Here is a 19,674-nt window from a genome sequence, read left to right on the forward strand (position 1 = left end):
GGACGGCTTCGTGTTTTATTTCACACTCGGTTCCAACCGATGAGATCATGCTCAGACTATTCTTAAGTCAGTTTATAATAGTCTGATACAACTTTTTATAATATGAGCTTAGAGGAAAAGGATGATTTCCCACAATCTGAGCTCGATGAAAGTCATTTTATCTACATTCTACATGGTCCTTTATTTTGTAATTTACACCCTCATCCAGAGCAGTTAAACCTAAAAAACAAGTTTAGCTGAATACAGCCTTGGCATTAACTTCACCCTCTGAACACAATGTTCCCAGCGCCCCCAACACACTGTGTCAGCTACTGGGGAGCAAGAGTAGGGCAATGAGGTAAGGATGCAAGGAACACAGCCTCTGCTCCTTGAGGGAGAAACATCCGTTCATGAAAATGTACATACCCTCAAAGCAAAAAGTCTAACAGAAGACAAGCGCTGTCCTGTGGATTAATTTTTAAGGATACAGACATGGACTACCAGAAGTTGTGAAGTGGGGAGAACTCAGCAGGGTTAGGAAGGAAGTAGACTCTGAATGCAATGGCAACCCACTCCAGTACTATTGCCTGGAAAATCCCATGGATGGAGGAGCCTGGTAGGCTGCAGTCCGTGGGGTCGCTAAGGGTCGGACACGACTGAGCAACTTCACTTTCACACATTGGAGAAGGAAATGGCAACCCACTCCAGTGTTCTTGCCTGGAGAATCCCAGGGACAGGGGAGCCTGGTGGGCATCCGTCTATGGGGTCACACAGAGTCGGACACGACTGAAGTGACTTAGCAGCAGCAGACTCTGAATGAGACCATGCCCAGCAAGAGAAGCCTGATTAACACAGGGACCCAAGGCCAGCCTGACACATCAAGCCTACTCAGGGCTTCACCTCTGCTGTACTGTGGGCCCTCTGGTGATGTCCAGGAACTCCTCAGAATAAAGTCTGCAAACACATCAAATAAACATGAAGCACTACAGAGAACAACTGTACTGAAACAGTCCTCAAAGTATCTTTTGAAAGTAATCTGTAATACAGTGTTTCTTTACTATGCAATAAATATATGCTCCTTTATTAACACATTAAACTGCAAGCTCCAGTAGTAGCTACTGTCATTTCAAAGTAGTGATGAGTTTAGGCAATAATCGCAATTGTTATATGATATGAAAATATCTGAGTTCTACTACTGGCAAAGTCACAAGCACTGCTAATATTACTGTGGTTATATACATTTGTAAAAAAAAAAAAAAAGATAAAATACTAATTTTCAGTTAGCACTGAGTGAAATAAAGTCTTAAATATTTTTCCATCCAAGGATATGGAGCCTCTGAATGTCATCCCAGACCCCAAGGGCCTTGAAGGTTCAAAATGTCTACACTATTGACGTAGTTCAGCAGAACGCCAGCAACCCAACAGAGACAGGCCTAGAAAGGGGGCCGTTGTAGGTTCCTGTGAAGTCCAGATTATGTAAGTTTCTTTAAGTAAAAGGAACTGATAATTTTCTTTCCATTACTTCCCATTTAGGTGTGTTATAAGCAATAAATTAGATGGGTTTCCAGAGAAATCCCCTTTAAAAAATAATAAAAGTTTTTTTAACAAGTTATTTAAATTGGCCCAAGGTGTAACTATTGCTGAGAACCTTTTTATATTGTGATATTCCTAGGCAGTCAATTTTAGAAAACAGAATTCCCCATCCTAACCTCTGTTCTGATAGGCAGTTCGGATACTAACTCTTCTGAAGATACACAGTCCCCTGTCCCCCTTCGCTCAACCAGAAAGCGAAAACAAAACAAAACAAAGGAATTTTGTGTCAGTTTCTAAGAATCTACTGTCAATGAAGTCTTCGATGACTAAAAATGGATTACAAGGACCGACATAAAGACTCTACTATCTTCACACTATTCTGAACCCAACATTCACACCCCTCTCCGTCTCAACCCAGTAAGCGCACACCCACCGCCTGGCCACTCTTCCTCCCAAATCTCTCAGCAAGCCTGTATTTTCCAAACCCTCGACTGGTTCCCAGCTTTGATCTGGCCCCCCGTTCCACCTCCGCACTGCCACCAGAGCGGTCTTCCTAGAAAAATGCAGATCTGACCCAAGTCGCTCTTCTGTTAAAACCCACCAAGATGGCCGCCGGCAAAGAAGCTGAAGAGAAAGCTCGGGAGGCGGCCCTACCTGCAGGCCTCCTTCACGTTTACTGGCGCGGTCAGCTGAGGCGATGCGAGGAACAGGGCTATCCCGTGCCTCGCGGGGAAGCAGGCAGCTAGCCGACAACGCAGGAGACACCGTCCCCTCAGACACCGGCGGGGGCTGTTGCTGCCGCCACCTCTGCGGGAGGAGCCCGAGCTCCAGAAGAGCCATCTTCCCCAGGACGCCTGCTCTTCATTCAGCCTCCGCCCCAGGTGCCCGCGCGGTTCCCCGTGGCTGCCTCAGCGGGGAGCACCCTGCCCAGGGTCAGTCACTGCCCTGGAACGCCTTCCCTCCTCACCCTCCACCGGCGCCTTCTCCGGGGAAACCTCTGACCCGCCCCTCCGCTCCCCACGGCTCACCTCTGGTTGAGACTTCCGGTCTGCCTCGCACTCGGGGAGGGCCTGATGTCCGTTAAGGGCACCGCGAGGAATCTACCCCCTGTCCCTCGGGGGTCACTGAGCCTGGGCTCCAGGGTGGACAAGCCTTGTTCACATCTCAGCCCACCGTGTCTTTAAAGACACTAATTTCTGAGCCTCAGTTTCTCAACTGCACAATGGCTTCAAAACCGAGTCGGGCCTTCAGGAGGGGTCAACGCATACTTGCCTATGGAGACGTTCTCCGCACGGATGCGGGCGTGGCGCCTGGCACCAGGGCGCCGCAACAAAGGGTAATCATCCCTTCTCTTACTGTTCTTACCGTTCCGTTCAGTCACTCAGTCGTGTCCGACTCTTTGCGACCCCGTGGACTGTAGCCTACCAGGCTTCTCCGTCCATGGGATTCTCCAGGCAAGAATACTGGAGTGGGTTACCATTTCCTTCTCCAGGGGATCTTCCCGACCCAGGGATCGAACCCGGGTCTCCAGCATTGGAGGCAGACGCTTTAACCTCTGAGCCACCAGGGAAGCTTACCACAATAATGTAAATTCCTCTGGGGCAGAGGTGGAGCGTTCTTCTCACGGAGTCTTCAGTCTCACCTGCCTAATACAACAGACGACCCAGCCCTGCTCGGGGTTTCTTAGAATGAACTCAGTTGTAAGAACATCCTGCATTTGTCTTTGGCACCAAGGTTAAAAAAAAATTAGGTCATGACTGAAGAATGCACCTTAATGACCTGTCACCCTTAAGTAAGAACAGCAGAAGTGATAGACTTGGGAAAGATGAGAAGCAAATGCAATCCAACCAGGAAAACTTAGCAAGATTTAGGACATGCAGTAACTTTTTAAATGGAATGCACACCACAGCCAAGAACCTAAAGCAAGGTGTAGCACCAAAGTGCCTTTCTCTGCGCTTTCAAAGGAAACGGGATCCATTACTGTCTCGTAACAGGCCGAGATGCCTCCACAGACTTCTTGTTTGTGAGGGAAGAAAGGTTCCCCGAGTCCCTGGACTGGCCCAAAGTGTCCACAGTGAGCCCACTAACCTGAAAAGCCTTTTTATTCTGTCACAGGCCACTTGCAATAGACTGAAAGCCTCCCCCTCCGCCTGCCAGGCTTGGGAGGGTGTGTAAACCCTCATTTCACATTTCCTGTTTTCTGTTAGAGCATCATCAAGGCTCCCGGGTCACTTAGACCCGAGTGACTGAAGTGAAGAGGCTGCCCAACAGAAGGCAATTTCCCTAGAACGTCTCATCAGCCATTACTATTGGAATAACTTTAATTGGAGTCCATCCTAAAGGAAATCAACCCTGAATATTCACTGGAAGGACTGATGCTGAAGCTCTAATACTTTGGCCACCTGATGCAAAGAGCCGACTCACTGGAAAAGACCTGATGCTGGGAAAGATGGAAGGCAGAAGGAGAAGAGGATGACAGAGGATGAGGTGGCTGGATGGCATCACTGACTGAATGGACATGAATCTGAGCTAACTCCAGAGACAGTGAAGAACAGGGGAGCCGGCGTGCTGCAGTCCGTGGGGTTGCAAAGAGTGGGACTCGACTTAGGGACTGAACAGCAAACAACAAAAATTGGAGCAACTGAATGTAACCCCAATAAAGGTATTTTGTCTCCAAAACACAATGGTCAACTCTATTTATCCATGGCCCATCTTTAAGTTAAATTTTAAGGTTAAGGTATTCAATGCACAGCACTGTTGGCTAAATTTGAGGACTGATAAGACTGGTGGGCTGCAGTCCATGGGGTCGCTAAGAGTCGGAGACGACTCAGCGACTTCACTTTCACTATTCACTTTCACGCATTGGAGAAGGAAATGGCAACCTACTCCAGTGTTCTTGCCTGGAGAATCCCAGGGACGGGGGAGCCTGGTGGGCTTCCGTCTATGGGGTCACACAGAGTCGGACACGACTGAAGTGACTTAGCAGCAGCAGCAGCAAGAGTAATAAGGCTGAAGTTTATGCATCTGAATGTAAGGGAACAACGGTTAGTACTTATTGATCCCTGCTGAGTTGCCAGCACTGTGCCAAGCACTTTACCTGCACGAAATCCCCACAACCCATTGAGTAGCCTCTATTACGAGCTCTATTATGAGAGGGCAGGAAATGGAAGCAGATGGGAAGCGCCTCGCACGCGCGCTCTCCAGGAATCCCTCGGTCAGCTGTCTGCCTGTCAGTCTCACTCAGGCTCCAGCATTGCTCTCTCACGGTCTGGCTCTTTCTTCTCCTTCTCCACTGCCGGCATCTCTCGTCCCCCTCCCCCATCCTCCCTCTGCCCTGTCCTAGCCCCTAACCCCCTCCTCCTCTCTCATCGAGGTTTACCCCTCTCCTGTCTCAACCTGCCTTCTTGTCTTTGTCTCCCAGTCTGTACCTCCTCCTCCTCCTGTCTGTCTTCTCTATCACCACCACAGACAGTATAACAAAGCATCGAAGGTGTGGATTAAGACAGAAGGATTCGAAAACCAATTTCAGAGAGTAACAACTGTCAGTATCTGAGGACAAAGTTCAGTCTCTCAAAACTCAGCAACTAGCAAGCTATTTTTCCAAACGGCTTTGGAACTTCACTAGGCAAGAAACAAGACTGACCATAAGTGATAACTATTAAAGATGGACAAGGAGTACAAGGGACTTCACTATGCTGTCTGCTGTTGTTACAGGTTTAAAATTTTTCCACTAAAAAAAAGTAAAAAACATGAAAATTCTCTGGTGGTCCAGTGGTTAGGATTCTGCATTCTCAATGCCAGATCACCATTAGAGAGGAAAAGTTAAATTCTTTCAATGTCTCATCTGATCTTTGGTTCTTGGTTACATATACTTCTGGCTTTATTTTTTCCAGTTTTATTGAGATGGAATTGACATACCTCATTGTCTAAATTTAAGGTGTACAACATAGTGACTTGATCCATGCACATTTTATGAAATGATTACCACAGGAAGTCTAGTTAACATCCATCACCACACACTTACAAATGACTTTTCTTGTGAGGAGAACTTAGATCTACTCTCTAAGTCATTTTCAAATACACAATATAACATTATTAACTATAGTCACCATTCTGTACAATGTTACGCATTTTTAAAACCTATCCATCAATAATTTTTCCTGTTTCTATTTCAGATCAGTGATTACACTGATAAAATTGTGGCTTGGTTTTACAGTAAGGTAGTAAGTAGTATGAAATTTTCAGTTTTCACATGTTTGGAGCTGTGGAAATGCATCTCTAGAGATGAGAAATAAGATGCCAACTATGGCATCTATTCCTGCCAAGAGGGTTTTTCTTTCACAATTAAAATATTCACCATGGGAATAAGAAAGGGTCAGAGGAAGAGAAGATACTCTTCCCTAAAACCAAGGACAAGGAAGTATTCATTATAGGCATCAAAGCAAACTTGGAAACAAATTGTTTTCTTAACAAGAAAAACTATGGGTGGGTTTAGTTCAAATTCTATCATCACATTTCAGCCATTACAGCAATTGGCAATGCCAACATTTTAGACCATGAAATATTTAACAACAGCTAACATTTGCTAACATCTTGCTCTGTGCTAAACAGTTTAAATGAAATGTCTCACGTGAATCTCCCAACTCAAGAAGGCAGGGACTACGATGAGCCTTATTAGAAACGAGAACACCGAGGCTCAGAGAGCAACATGCCACAGTTACTTCACTGGCAGGATGGCTGACATCTGGGCCAGGCGGGTTGGCTTCGGAGCTGTGTGCTTCCCAGGAGAACAGGACCTCAGCAACATTCTAGCCATAACACTGCCTGGATTTAAGGACATCCCAAAGGAGCCTCACATCAGTATAAATACGTACACTTAGCACTTTGGCAACCCACTCCAGTGTTCTTGCCTGGAGAATCCCAGGGACGGGGGAGCCTGGTGGGCTGCCGTCTATGGGGTCACACAGAGTCGGACATGACTGAAGTGACTTAGCAGCAGCAGCAGCACTTCATTGGTCTCAAAGCTTTCCTGTGACTCATCTCCTGGATCCTCAAAAACAATCCTCGAAGGTGGGTTGGCCAGAGAATGTTTGTTCTCTCGGTCTTAGAGGTTAAGAAGGCAGAAAAGTTGAGACATGAAGAAAACTGGGTTCGCATGACTCTACATTCAAACATTTTTCCTACCCAACTGAACTGGGGCCCTTCTTCCTCCTCCTCTCCAGAAACCTCATAGCCTTAGTATGAGAATGAAGTGAGGATGTCTATGAAGTGCTTGGTGCCAAAGAACTGTCACCTCGTTGATGCTCAACAATTTCAATGTAACCCTCAAATGAAAAGGAATGACTGGCTTTCTATTTGGTTACAGAAACAGCTTCAGATTTTTCTTTGTTACTAAACAAAGGAAGTATTTGATGACCTCAGAAGAGAGTATTTAGAAAGAGAGCATGAGCTTCTGTGAGGCAGAAGTTCTAAAAGTGTATCTGTGTGGCTGGCACCACACAAAGCCTCCACCAGAAAGTTAACTGCTGAATAGAAGCGTTTCAAAGTGGGCCCTTAAAATAAATGCTGACAGTTCACAAAGAGTTCACTTCACAGAACTAACACGTCCACATATAAGCTTCATGCACAGTGTATGCAAACACAAACACACGAACAAATCAAAGTAAACTGTGGGGGAAAAAAAGAATTGGCGAATGTTCATGTTTTCTTTCACACCTTTAGGAGAGAGAAGAAATTAATCAGAAAATTCAGTGCGTGAAGTAGACCTAAGGTTGTAAAGTTCAATGTGGCCATAAAGGACAGATATACCTATAAACATACATTTTTGCAAAGCTGAAACATGGAAGTTAAAGGCTATAAATGCCTATGTGTGCATAAAATGTTTCTAGAAGGATACACAGGAAACTCAAGTGAGGTTTCTGGATGAAGAACAGAATTTCTTCTCACTAACCTTTAAGAATTTTTAAATGATGTACGGCCATTCTAATAAATAGTAAACATTTAAAATTTTACTGCTAAAAGTAGTCATTTTTAATTAGAAAGAAAAAAAAATCCCTATTTCTGGCTTTAGAGTGTTTCTGAAGAATCCATTTTAACATCCACAAAGAGTTCCAAAGGAGATGAACAGTCACAGCAGGTAAAGCATATAGTGGCTAAAACCGGGCTCTTTGGGGCCAGACAGCAAGGGTTCAAGTCCTAGCACCACCACTTGCGGGCTCTGTGACATTAGACGAGTTTCCTAACTTTCAGATGCATCAAGTTTTCTTCATCTATAAAATGAAAGTAATCAAAGGGCTATCATGAGAAATAAGCAAATAAAATCATATAGTATGCTCAAACAGTGCTTGGTTGGAATACAGTAAGCATTTGATAATTGTTGCTTTGGCAGCTAGGTCTAAATAGCAATAGATGCATGATCAAGTTGCATTTATGGCTGAACTTACTCTCAATGGAAAACTTGATCATATTCGATTTTCTCAGGCACTTGGGACACCTGGGCCCCCAGTGTGTGTCAATAAACACTGACTGATTGATTTAGGATGTCGGTAAAAACAAAAAGGCTGGATTACTTATCCAGATGTTAGAAATATTTTTCCCAAGCGGCTAATACCATATCCAGTCTTTAAGAAACTATCACTTAGGTCTGTTAAATTCCCTCAACTACAAAACAATGATTTCATTTACTTTCTCCAATTAAATATAACAACGAAAGAAGGAAAACTCAGTAACAGAAAAGAATTCCTAGGGTGATACCTTCCTAGATGGAGACTTAATGCCAGGTAGTCTGCTGTAATCAGAATTTTCTTTTAAACTTTAGAGTCAACGTTTCAAGACACATTAGATTTTGTTGTAAACCCTCACCTCCAAAAAAAAAAAACAACCCATAATTAAACCATCCAGGTAAGAACTAAATCTATTGTTTACCCCCAGGGAATACAAAACAACTTCACAACAGTGCTGTGACCTAAACCTTCCTCCATCTCTGCAGCTACAAAAGTCCATTCATCTACTCTGCCTGAAGCATCATCTGCAAAATGGATGGTGATGCCGAATACTAACTCGTTACAGATGTAAATGAGAACGTGCTCAGAATTCTGAGCAACTGGGAAAATAAGCAACATGTTAACTGAAGATGATTTTGGCGGCTCACATGCCAACTTCTAGGGACAAATCAACCATCTTCTCCTTCTAAACGCTGGATCTTGTGAGCCTACTCCATCTGGATGTGCCTTCTCCGAGGTGGCCAATATACACATTTCATGGCAAGAAGGGCCAACTGATTTCGCCTGTACCACTGGTGTTTATGGTTTGAGCTGCCCGTGTGACTTCATGCAGACCCTCAGGTCAAAAAGTTGGAGAGAAAAGAAAAATACATGAGACAACGAACAAGGCCTCCTGTTCATTTCTCCTTCATTTTAAAGAGAAAAACATTACAACTCTGATCGCACTTCAGCAGCCGGAATTCTACCACTTGTTCTGAAAGGGGCTTTACATTTCTACTCCTGTTTTAAGTCCTAAATATAAAGGACAGACAAATGCAAGCAGATTTACATCCCTAAAGTACAACTAACTTTTCTGCTGAAAGCCAATAGTCTGGGGTCACGAGTCCCCAAGTCAGATAAATTTCCGCTTCATCCTGAAGCTACAAAATGAAGGCCACTCATCATAGTCAATTGCTTTTTTAGGTGTTTTTTTTTTTTCCAGTTGTCACCTTACTAGGACAGAAAACAAAGACACACAGGAAAGAGGAAAGGGGGGCAGGCGGCGGGGGGATTAGAGAAGAAAAGGAATAGAATGGGAAGAAAAAGTGAACCGCCGGGCTCTGAGGCTTTAAGGAAGGAACTTAACACGAGGTGACCCTCGTCCAAGTGCCCTAGACTCATTCAAAATCTTCCTAAAATGCGGTGGAACGTCTCTTTTCTCCCCGCAGAAGTCTTAAGAATTCTTACGACCTCTTCGTGGTCCGTAGATAAGATGGAGAGTGTGTGTGTGTGTTGGGGGGTGGGGGGGGGATGGTGTAGAAAGATCACTTCAAATTCTGTATCCATAAATGGTAGAGCCGTGTTCCCTTTTGTCCACGAGACTTTAATGAAAATCGTCTGTTTCGCAAACACGGGTCGACCTTTTGGACGCGTAATGCCCAATTAGCGGTGGAAATTCCACGACGTGGGCTCACGAGGCCCTCCGGGCCTGTACGCCTCGCCTTCTCAAACTTTCTCGGGGAGACCCTGCAGGCCTGGGCGCCCCGCGACTTGGCCCTCCCGGCGTGGGCTGCCCCCACACCCCTGGGGTCGGTGCGCGCGGGGGTGCGGTGGGGTGGGGTGGAGGGGCCCGGCGCCCCGCACCCTCCGGGCTGGCGGCTGCGCCCAGGGGCGGGCGAAGGAAGCAGAGAGCGGGAGAGGGCGCGGGAGGAAGGCAGAGGGGAGAGGGGGAGAGGGCGGGCGCCGAGGGAGCGCGCGCGCGCGGCCGGGCGAGGCCTAGGAAGGCAGGCCGGCCGGCCAGCCGGGCGGGCGGCGGACACGCGGCCGCCCTCGGCCCGCTCCCCCGAGCTCACCTTCCAGGTAGCAGCTGGAGGAGGACGAGAGCCCCTTCTTGGATTTGCAGCCCACCAACTTCAGGCAGATCTCCAACATCTTGGCGCGCCGGGGAGCCCGCGCCCCGGGCTGCCCTCCGCGGCGGGCTCAGGCCCGGCTCGCCCGGCTGGCCCCGCGCGCCGCCCCGGGCCCCCGCGGCCCCGCCAGGCCGCCCGCCCCGCCGCCCCGCGCCCGCGGCCGCTCCCGGTCTCGGCTCCGGACGCGCCTGTTAACAAAGGGCCCCCGAGCCCGGCCCCGTGAGGCCCGCCCCCGCCGCCTTAACCCTCTGCGCGCCGCGCCCGGCCCGGGCCGCCGTCCAAAACCGACGCCTCGCCGGTTTCGACGTTAAGGAAAGCGGGGGGATGGCGATTTTAAGCGCGGCATGTCTTGGTTCTCAGAGTTGCGAAGTACTGTCCTGACGCCCCAAGAAAAGACACCGGCGACTACGGCAGGCAAGTCGGGGGAGGGCGGGCCTGCTCAGCATCACTTTTAGGAACCTCCTGCATCTCTGGGAGGAGATCCCCACCCCCAACTGCACCGCTGAAGGCCAAGCGAGTTGCACCGGGCGCGGTGCCCTGGCCAACCCCGTGTCCCCGACTGTTGGTGAATAAGGCAGATTCCTCTGCATTTATCAATACGGGTTTCATTTCTATTCGGTGAGCTTACTGTGATTAAGGCCAGCTCAGTGGGTGTCTGAGGAGTGAATGATCAGAGAGCTGCAACCCACAGTACAACTACACAAGTTTGCAACACATTTGTCAAGTCATACACCCAGACTAGGAGACAGAGCAGACGTGTGAGGTCAAACACAATGTCTGATTATTAATGAAGGGAGTTTAGTCTCCTCCATGAGAACGCATCAGGGGCATGGCCTGCGCCCCTTCTTTAAGAAGCCTCATTTTTCTTTGAGAGAAAACTCTTGTTTGGTGTGTGCCACCGGGGGAGGGGGAAACACATTATTTAAAATCCATTTCACCCCTGGAGAAGGGCTACGGCTACCCACTCCAGTATTCTGTCCTGGAGAATCCCATGAACTATACAGTCGCAAAGAGTCAGACATGACTGAGCGACTTTCACTCACTGCTGTTCTTGGCTCCAACAGACAATATCATCACATATAACAACATAAAAAATAACAATAACGTGTGACTTGGCACCAAACTGGAAATCTACATCATTGGAATATGAATCCAGTCATACCAAATAATTTAACAAAATTGGGAACGTTTCAGCAAGTATAGGAAGGAGAAGTTGTTTAAACAGTGTTAGATAACTAAATTGCAACAGGGAGAAAAATCAAGTTAGTATACATCATAGCATCCAGGAATACTAAGAGCTGAGGGGTACTGAGATTCTACTACGAGTCAGACTCCTGTGAGAAGCACCCTCCAATCAGTACCTGTGCACAACTATTTTGTATGGAAAACAGAATTATCATCCTGATTCTTCAGGTGAAAATCTGAAATTCAGAGGAGTCAAGCACCTCGCCCAAAGTCTGAGCTGGACTACCCCCAGGTCTCCCTGGCTCCAAGGATCAGGCTCCTAACCAGTGGATTATGCAGTCCCTTCTCACCAAAAATAAATCCCAAGTAAATTAAAGCTACATATATCTTTATCTTTGGCAAAATAACTAAGGTTACCACATGTTTCAGAAGAAACCTTCTGAAACAAGAGACCCTGGCTACAGTCATCAGTCCCAAAGGCAAAGCTGGACTCATCTGTGGTTCATCCTATCCTGTAATGACAAAAACCTGGGTATCTTCACTATACTAGGAATGGCTAAGTGATAAGACCTTCACTCAGGTCTGCCAAAACCTGATAGTTCAAGGTTGGACTAGATGTGACTAGTGTGTATCACAGTGTTTCTCAGCCACAGCATCATTAATTTTTCAGAGATGTCCTGTCAAATTCTGATTCATATATAACATGTGTTTTTACTGCAACTAAGTGACCTGTGGTTTGTGTTGTGGTGCCAGGTCAGACCTCATGAGCAGCTAAGAAGACATAGCACTTCCCATTGCCTGGAGACACAGGGCTACAGGGCTACGAGGTGACAAGTGACTGTGGATGCCATCTATTGATAGATGCTGGGAGACACTATCGTTCTGTCAAACAGCCTGTGTGCAATGACGGCCAACTGTTACTGGAACCTTTCAACCTCCCAAGTATAATGCCAAAAATAAAATCCCAAAGGGTGCCACCAATACAAATAAGCTGAAAACTACTGTGTTGGTACCTTTTAGAAAATGCAAGGGCTTTGGATCAGACTATGGTAAAGTCTGTCGTTATACAGCATTTCAGATGTAATGTGATGGGCTATATTCAAATAGGCACCTTAATGCCAAGAACAGTGGGCATTTTTGCAATTTTAACCATATTCTTGGATTATATCAATTAATACAGGCCCAGATATTTGCCTGCATGTGTTATACTTTATATTAAGACGTAAGTTTATTTTAAAAAGTTAATGACTATTACTAATATTCTGCTCTTGAGTCTAAAATGATCTTATCCCTTTAAAACATCTTAAAATGAGTAATGCTTATAAACTGTGTCCAGATCTTTTAAAATAGTTATAAAACGATACATCAACAGGTCTGGGAAAACACTCTGAATTAGCAGCAATGAACACTGAAAATATCACCAAGCTGCCCACTACCAAATTAAACTGAGACTATTCTTTCCAGATCTAGCTTTTGATGCTTTTGACTCACTCACAAGTACAAAAAAATTCTGCTACAAGCAGATGGGAGAGCTCCAGTTTCCTTACTAGAACAAACAGAAGCCTGAGAAGGATTCCTTCTAAGTAATCTTAAGCCTAAAGGCCATTAACTTAAAAAAAAAAAAAAATTAAAAGATTGTGAAGTAACCTGTTTGCTACGTTGTACTCAGTTTGGGAAAGGATAACCTTTTAATATGTGCCAGGCACAAACCTTCCAACAATCCTATGGATTTCCTGTAGTTTAACTCCATTTCACAGGTAAGGAAACTGAGGGGTAAGCAGGTACGGGGACGGGTTAACAGTCTTTCCAGGTTTACAAGGCTAGGAAGTAGTAAGGTCTAAAGCCCTTGAACTTTCCAAAATGGACATAATTTGTAATTTAAGTGAAAGGTGGATAATTGTAGCAAAGCCAGAGGATGAAATTCATTAACTATTGAAAGATGTCTTGAAACAGCTGATGGAATAAGAACTATTTAAGAATATTTTAAAATAAAGAATAATGAGAAAGAATAAAGGTCCTTACTTACATTAAAATATGTGATCTGCGCTGTGTTTCTGAAAGCACGGTCCATGGACAACCTATTTTGAATTGCCTGGGGTGCCCGTTTAAAATGCAGACCCTCGCTCTCCAGTCTAGACCTACACAAGCAGGATATATGGAATGGTGCTATCTTAGCATGATCTGAAGATGATCTGCGTGCATACGTAAGTCTGACAACCATTGTTTTGGAAGAAGGAAGAGTTCCTCCTTGTTTTCCCTGGAAATAGGACAAATAGGGATGGATATTTCTAAAATTTATTCATCTGAAAGCAGTTTCTGCATTTAAGAAATTGTATAACTCTAAAACAAGTTAGCAAAAGAAGACTTCTCTGAAAATTTTGGATAAAGAATGAACTTTTTTAAAGTCTGGAGTTCAGTCCTTTTTTTAATAGTAGAGTTGGCCAGGGCAGGGGCAGGGGGCATGGATAGGCAAGGGCCCACCACAGAAGCTGCTCGTGGGAAGAAAGCAGGATATAGTTGCAGGAGGCAGGATGTGGAAGCTCTACCTGGGAGCAGCAGGATGGGGGTGGGGGTTTAAGGGAGACAGATGAAATCTGACATGGTGCCTGGTTTGGGACCCCCAGGACCAAATGATCCCAGATCTGACTGATCCCCTCCCTGTTTCCAGCCAAGTTAATAACTTTAGGAGGAAAGAGCAAAGATCTTGAGGTATGTACATGTTTGCTATTTCACTGTTTCAAGTGCCAACAGAGACTACATCCTCTGATTTGCAGACACTGTACAGTGAGGGCCTGCCAGGCTCCCAGGTGATGGGTCCAATCCACAGGAAAATGTGGCTTAGAAGAACATATCAACCATACCTACTTTTGCCCCTGTAAAGGGCATGCATGCACCTCTGTAAGTATCATAGATTTTCAGTGAGATAACACTGTTTATTAGCCAAGTGTCACAAAGGTCCAGGTACTCTGGTGTGGGGGAACTAGGTGAGACGGGAGGCCATGCAGTGAGGCTGAATGAGCCATGACATCACACTACCTTATTCTCGATCTCAGATTTTCCACCCACTGTGGTGGCATAGGTACGTGACTCAGTTTTCTAGTCGGTAAAACTGTGGGGTGGTGGTCTTAAGAGTAGCCATCTCGCTGGGTGATGAAAATTAGAAATAGTGTATGAGAAGTGCCCCATGCAGGGAAGGTGCTCAGTGAACAGTACTTTGATTTCCAAAAGAGGACTCTTACTGTATCTGGTGATGCTCTGTGTTCCTGCCTAAGTCTTACTGGGACCAAGGCAAGAGCTAAAATTAACAAATGTGATACGTGAAAATGATTCCAGAAAACACAGTCTGAGGGAGTGAAAGCAGCCTGGAGGTTTTCCAAGGGACAAGGAAATCAGCTTATTTTATTAAGGGAAGGAAAGAAACACTAGTTATGGGGCAAGAGTAGCAACCAAGGTTCAAGTGTCACAGAGAGTCCTATCTTTAACTTCTAAAGACAAAGTTTTACAACCACAGCTCGGTGGCAAAACACAAACTCCACACCGCACATCTTTAGTGAAAGCCTATTTCAGTCCCAGAACTTGAGAACTTGATGTTCAGTCTACTCATATCATAGGACAGTCTTCCGCAAAACACTGATTGTTTTGTTACTCCCTTTGGTAGTTCCAGACCTACAATTCTCAACCGGGGTGGGCTGGAGAGGCACATCTGAACTGCTTTAGGGTATTTACATCCACTTTCTAGAAAGATTTTACTATATTTTTATAATTGACAAGTCAAACATTATTATTAAGTGATTTTTCTCCCAGAGGAAACTAATATTTTTGGTATGCCCTAAATAAGTCTTATTTTTATTTTCAATCAAAGTAATAAAAGTACATGGTTAAAAACCAAATAGTACTAAAAGTCATATAATAAAATCAGAAGTCCCCTGACTCCATCCCCTGTCTGTTTCTCCAAAGACAGCCTTCTTCACATTCTTAATATCCTCATATTGTTGTTTCTGGATTCATCAACTTTCCATATGCTATATTAACTGGTTAACATAGTATCATGCTATCACCGGCTGCAATCTCCCATAACAATACAATCACAATTTTTGGTTAAATCAACAATGGCCAGTGTTGATCATTATTACGATGACATAAATATTGTTCATTGCGCCACCAATAATATACTGTGAATGCTTCCTTTATTATATAACTTTGTTTATCCTGGAGGTATTAGTAGGTTCCTAAACTAATTGCAGTTTTGCACTGTTAACTTTGCCATTTGATACTGGAATACATTCTTAAATAAATGGTTATTTTATACATCATTTTAATGTGCATTTCTCAGTTTTTTTTTTTTTGCTAACGACTTATTACTTGCTGCGAATTTTATATTTATTTTGGACTATGGAAATGCTTTAGACAAAAAGCAAATTTGGGTGATTTTTCTTATTCTAGCTCAAAGTGGGTCATAAAGCAGCAGAGACAATTCGTAACATCAACAACGCATTTGGCCCAGGAACTGCTAAAGAACGGATAGTGCAGTGGTGGTTCAAGAAGTTTTGCAAAGAAGATGAGAGCCTTGAAGATGAACAGCATACTGGCCAGCCATCGGAAGCTGACAACGACCAATTGAGAGCCATCATCGAAGCTGATCCTCTTACAACTACATGAGGAGTTGCTGAAAAACTCAACATTGACCATTCTACCTAAGGTTATTCAGCATTTGAAACAAACTAGAAAGGGGAAAAGCTCGATAAGTGGGTGTCTCATGAGCTGCTGCTGCTGCTGCTGCTAAGTCACTTCAGTCGTGTCCGACTCTGTGTGACCCCATAGACGGAAGCCCACCAGGCTCCCTTGTCCCTGGGATTCTCCAGGCAAGAACATTGGAGTGGGTTGCCATCTCATGAGCTGACTGCATATCAAAAAAAAAATCGTCATTTTGAAGTGTTGTGTTCTTTTATTCCACACAACAATGGTGAACCATTTCTCAAGTGGATTGTGATGTGTGATGAAAAGTGGATTTTATACGGCAACCAGCAACGGCCAGCTCAGTGGCTGGACTGAGAAGCTGCAAAGCACTTCCTGAAGCAAACTCACTCCTGAAAAAAGGTCATGGTCACTGTTTGGTGGTCTGATCCACTACAGCCTTCTGAATCCCAGCAAGACTATTACATCTGAGAAGCATGCTCAGCAAATCGATGAGATGCACCAAAAACTGCATTGCCTGCAGCTGGCATTAGTCAACAGAAAGAACCCATTTTTTCTCCATGACAATGTCTAACCACACATGGCACAACCAATGCTTCAAAGAGTTGGGCTGTGAAGTTTTGCCATGTTCACCTGACCTCTTGCCAACGGACTACCACTTCTTCAAGCATCTTGACAACTTTTTGCAGGGAAAATGCTGCCACAACCAGCAGGAGGCAGAAAATGCTTTCCAAGAGTTCATCAAATGCCGAAGCACAGATTTTTATGCTAAAAGAATAAACAAATGTATTTCCTGTTGGAAAAAATGTACTGATTCTAACAGTTCCTCTTTTGATTAATAAAGATGTATATGTATAATGATTTAAAATTCACGGTCCAAAACCACAGTTATGTTTGCACCAACCTAATAACTGCCTTGATTTTTTTCATTTGATTAGTCTTCTGTATACTTATTACTGTTTTTTCCCAAAACATTTCAAATATCTGTTAAACAACTAGTAGTATTTTTTCCAAATATTAAAAAACATTTAAAATATCCTCAGTTCTGTTTATTGACTCACATCCTCATGAGGCTGGAATTCACCATCCATTAGCTTCCTGGGGGTGGGGAGAGGTGCATGTTTGAAAAAAATGCCTTTCCATTCCAGTGAGTTTGGCTGGGTATAGAATTTTAGGTTGGAGATAATTTTCCCTGCTTAATTTTGAAGGTATCTCTCAAGTATCCTCTAGTTCTCAGTTCTATTGTTTAGAAATATAAATCCACTCTGACTCCTGATCTTTTATATATCACCTGCTTTTGTCTTTGGAAGCTTTTAAGATCTTCTAATATTCTCAGTGTTTTGAGATTTTACAATGAGATGGCTTGGAGTGAGTCTTTTTCCATATATTATGCTGTGCACTCAGGGAGCCAATCCAATTCAGAGATTTAACTCCAGAAAATGCTCACTTCATTCAGTTCTGAAATTTTTCTGATATTTACTGTTTCCTAAATTCTCCTCCATTTGCTCTCAGTTCCCTCTTTCTGGAAGTCCTGCCAGATGGATACTGAAGCCCTGGGACTGAGCTTCTAAGCTTCTTATCTGTTCTTTTTTGTTGTCTAAGTCTTTGCCTTACGTTTTGCTTTCTAAGAGAGACTATCTTCCAAGTCTCCAGTACAGTTCTTCTGAGCCCTTCTGTTTCCTACGCCATCTTTATTTCACCATGTCCCCTTTCTCTGTGGATTTCTTTTACCCTTTATCTGCCATGCAGAGACTTTTAATTTGGCTCTCCACTCATTATACATGGGAGAGGAACTAAAGAGTATGCACAGAAAGGGCACAACGTGTGGACTTAAATGGAGGGAGGCGGTGAGCTCACCTTTCCATCAAGAGAATGCCCAAACAGGCTTTTCTCTGAGACCATTCAGTTTTTTTTTTTTTTCTAGAAAAGATTCTTTCCATCTCTTCTCTGTTTGGAGGAGAAGGCAATGGCAAGCCACTCCAGTACTCTTGCCTGGAAAATCCCATGGATGGAGGAGCCTGGTGGGCTGCAGTCCATGGGGTCACTAGGGGTCGGACACGACTGAGCGACTTCACTTTCACTTTTCACTTTCACACATTGGAAACCCACTCCAGTGTTCTTGCCTGGAGAATCCCAGGGATGGGGGAGCCTGGTGGGCTTCCGTCTATGGGGTCACACAGAGTCGGACACGACTGAAGTGACTTAGCAGCAGCAGCAGCTCTGTTTGGAAGAGGGCTGGAGAATCTCATTATTCAGTATGCAGACTCAAAAAAGAACCGGCTCTTGCCCACCCCACAGGTTTCAGCCCAATGGTGTACCCACACCTCTGCTGGGGGTAATATCCCAGAGTCTAGAGACTTTATAGGGCAGTATCTCAATAATACTTCTAGTCTCATGAAAGTGGGAAGGAGAAGTGGTCATCTGGCTGTCCAGGGAGGGGGAGGGGTATGAAGAATCTAAAAACTCCTTTAACAGGCTTTCAACTGATCCCCTTGATTTCAGTTAAAAGCCTCACCACTCCCAGCTTTTTGTAGTACTAAAGACTCCAATTTCTGATTTTTTTTCCTCTCAGGTCCTTATACCTGGCTTACTTCTAATCACTGTCTCTCTCAGAAGAGGTTAGGCTTTAGTTTCTTTGATTCTGCTAGGTCTATTACAACTTAAAAATAAATAAATATATATATGAATTTCTTCAATTATTTTTATTAATGAGTCTATTCCTTTATTTTTGGCTGTGCTCGGTCTCCATCGTGGTACTTCTCACTGTGGTGACTTCTCTTGCTGTGGAACACGAAAGCTTCAGTAGTTGGAGGATGTGGGCTCAACAGTTGTGGCTTGTGGGCTTAGCTGCTTTGTGGCATGTGGAATCTTCCCCAACCAGGGATTGAACCTGTGTCCCCTGCATGGCAGGTGGATTCTTATCCATTGTACCACCAGGGAAGTCCTATTACCCCGCTCTTGACTGCCTTCCATTTTCAAAAAACATTTTTGCCTTTCTTATCTGCTTTTCTTATTGGTTTCTTTTTGTCCTTATACATTTTCACTTAAAAAAAAAAAAATCATTTTACTGCTGTTCCAGTAGGGCTTGGGGGAGGTAGTAGGAATGAAAACAGGTCTGCAAACTTTAATCATTTTAAATCAGAGTCTCATTTGACAATTTTACAGATGAGACAACTGAGGCAGGTTAAGTAACCTGACAAGGTCTCATAGCCAGTTAGTGGTAGAGCCCAGGAAAGAGCCCGAATCTCTGAATTACCTTGCTAGACTTTTTCCATTATATGACACCCATGGGGCACCCATAAACAAGAGTTGACAGACTAATTTTAGGATATGAGGCTGAAAAAGTATTTAAAATTTGTTGCAAGGTCTCAAATCTTAATATTGCTGGTAGTGAAGAAACAACCAAACCCTGAATTCTTAAATCCAGTCACATAACTTTAAATTATAAATAGATATGTTATTAAGCAGAAATGGTTTGGGATATTCTTATTAAACTCTAAGTGCTTGAATTCAATTTAAAGAGGTTTCGCACGATTTCATGAATTGTCTTTGTCCCTTTCCTTTTGGTTAACTTTTAAAATAAATGCCACAAAATTTTATTTTAAATCTTGGAAAGTCTTGTTTGTTTTTAATCAGAATATTGAATAAAGATTGAGAAATCTACAAGACAA

General features: G+C 44.2%; 1 protein-coding gene across 2 annotated transcripts in view; it reads right to left on the minus strand.

Moving 5' to 3' along the window:
- Positions 1 to 19,674, minus strand: part of ABL1 (ABL proto-oncogene 1, non-receptor tyrosine kinase) — a 141,537-nt gene that overhangs the window by 38,926 nt on the left and 82,937 nt on the right. The window contains exon 1 of one of the 2 annotated variants that reach the window (XM_055400928.2): positions 10,067 to 11,190. The exons of the other annotated variant lie outside the window; for it this stretch is intronic. Within the exon in view, the coding sequence (XP_055256903.2) occupies positions 10,067 to 10,145 (79 nt within the window). The 5' untranslated portion in view covers positions 10,146 to 11,190. Of the gene's footprint in view, positions 1 to 10,066; positions 11,191 to 19,674 lie in introns of those variants that run through there. 2 annotated transcript variants of the gene reach the window in all.

This window comes from Moschus berezovskii, chromosome 11 (assembly GCF_049115385.1).
Source record: "Moschus berezovskii isolate FMDL1 chromosome 11, NW_MosBer_1.0, whole genome shotgun sequence".
In the NCBI taxonomy this organism is placed as follows: Eukaryota; Metazoa; Chordata; class Mammalia; order Artiodactyla; family Moschidae; genus Moschus; species Moschus berezovskii.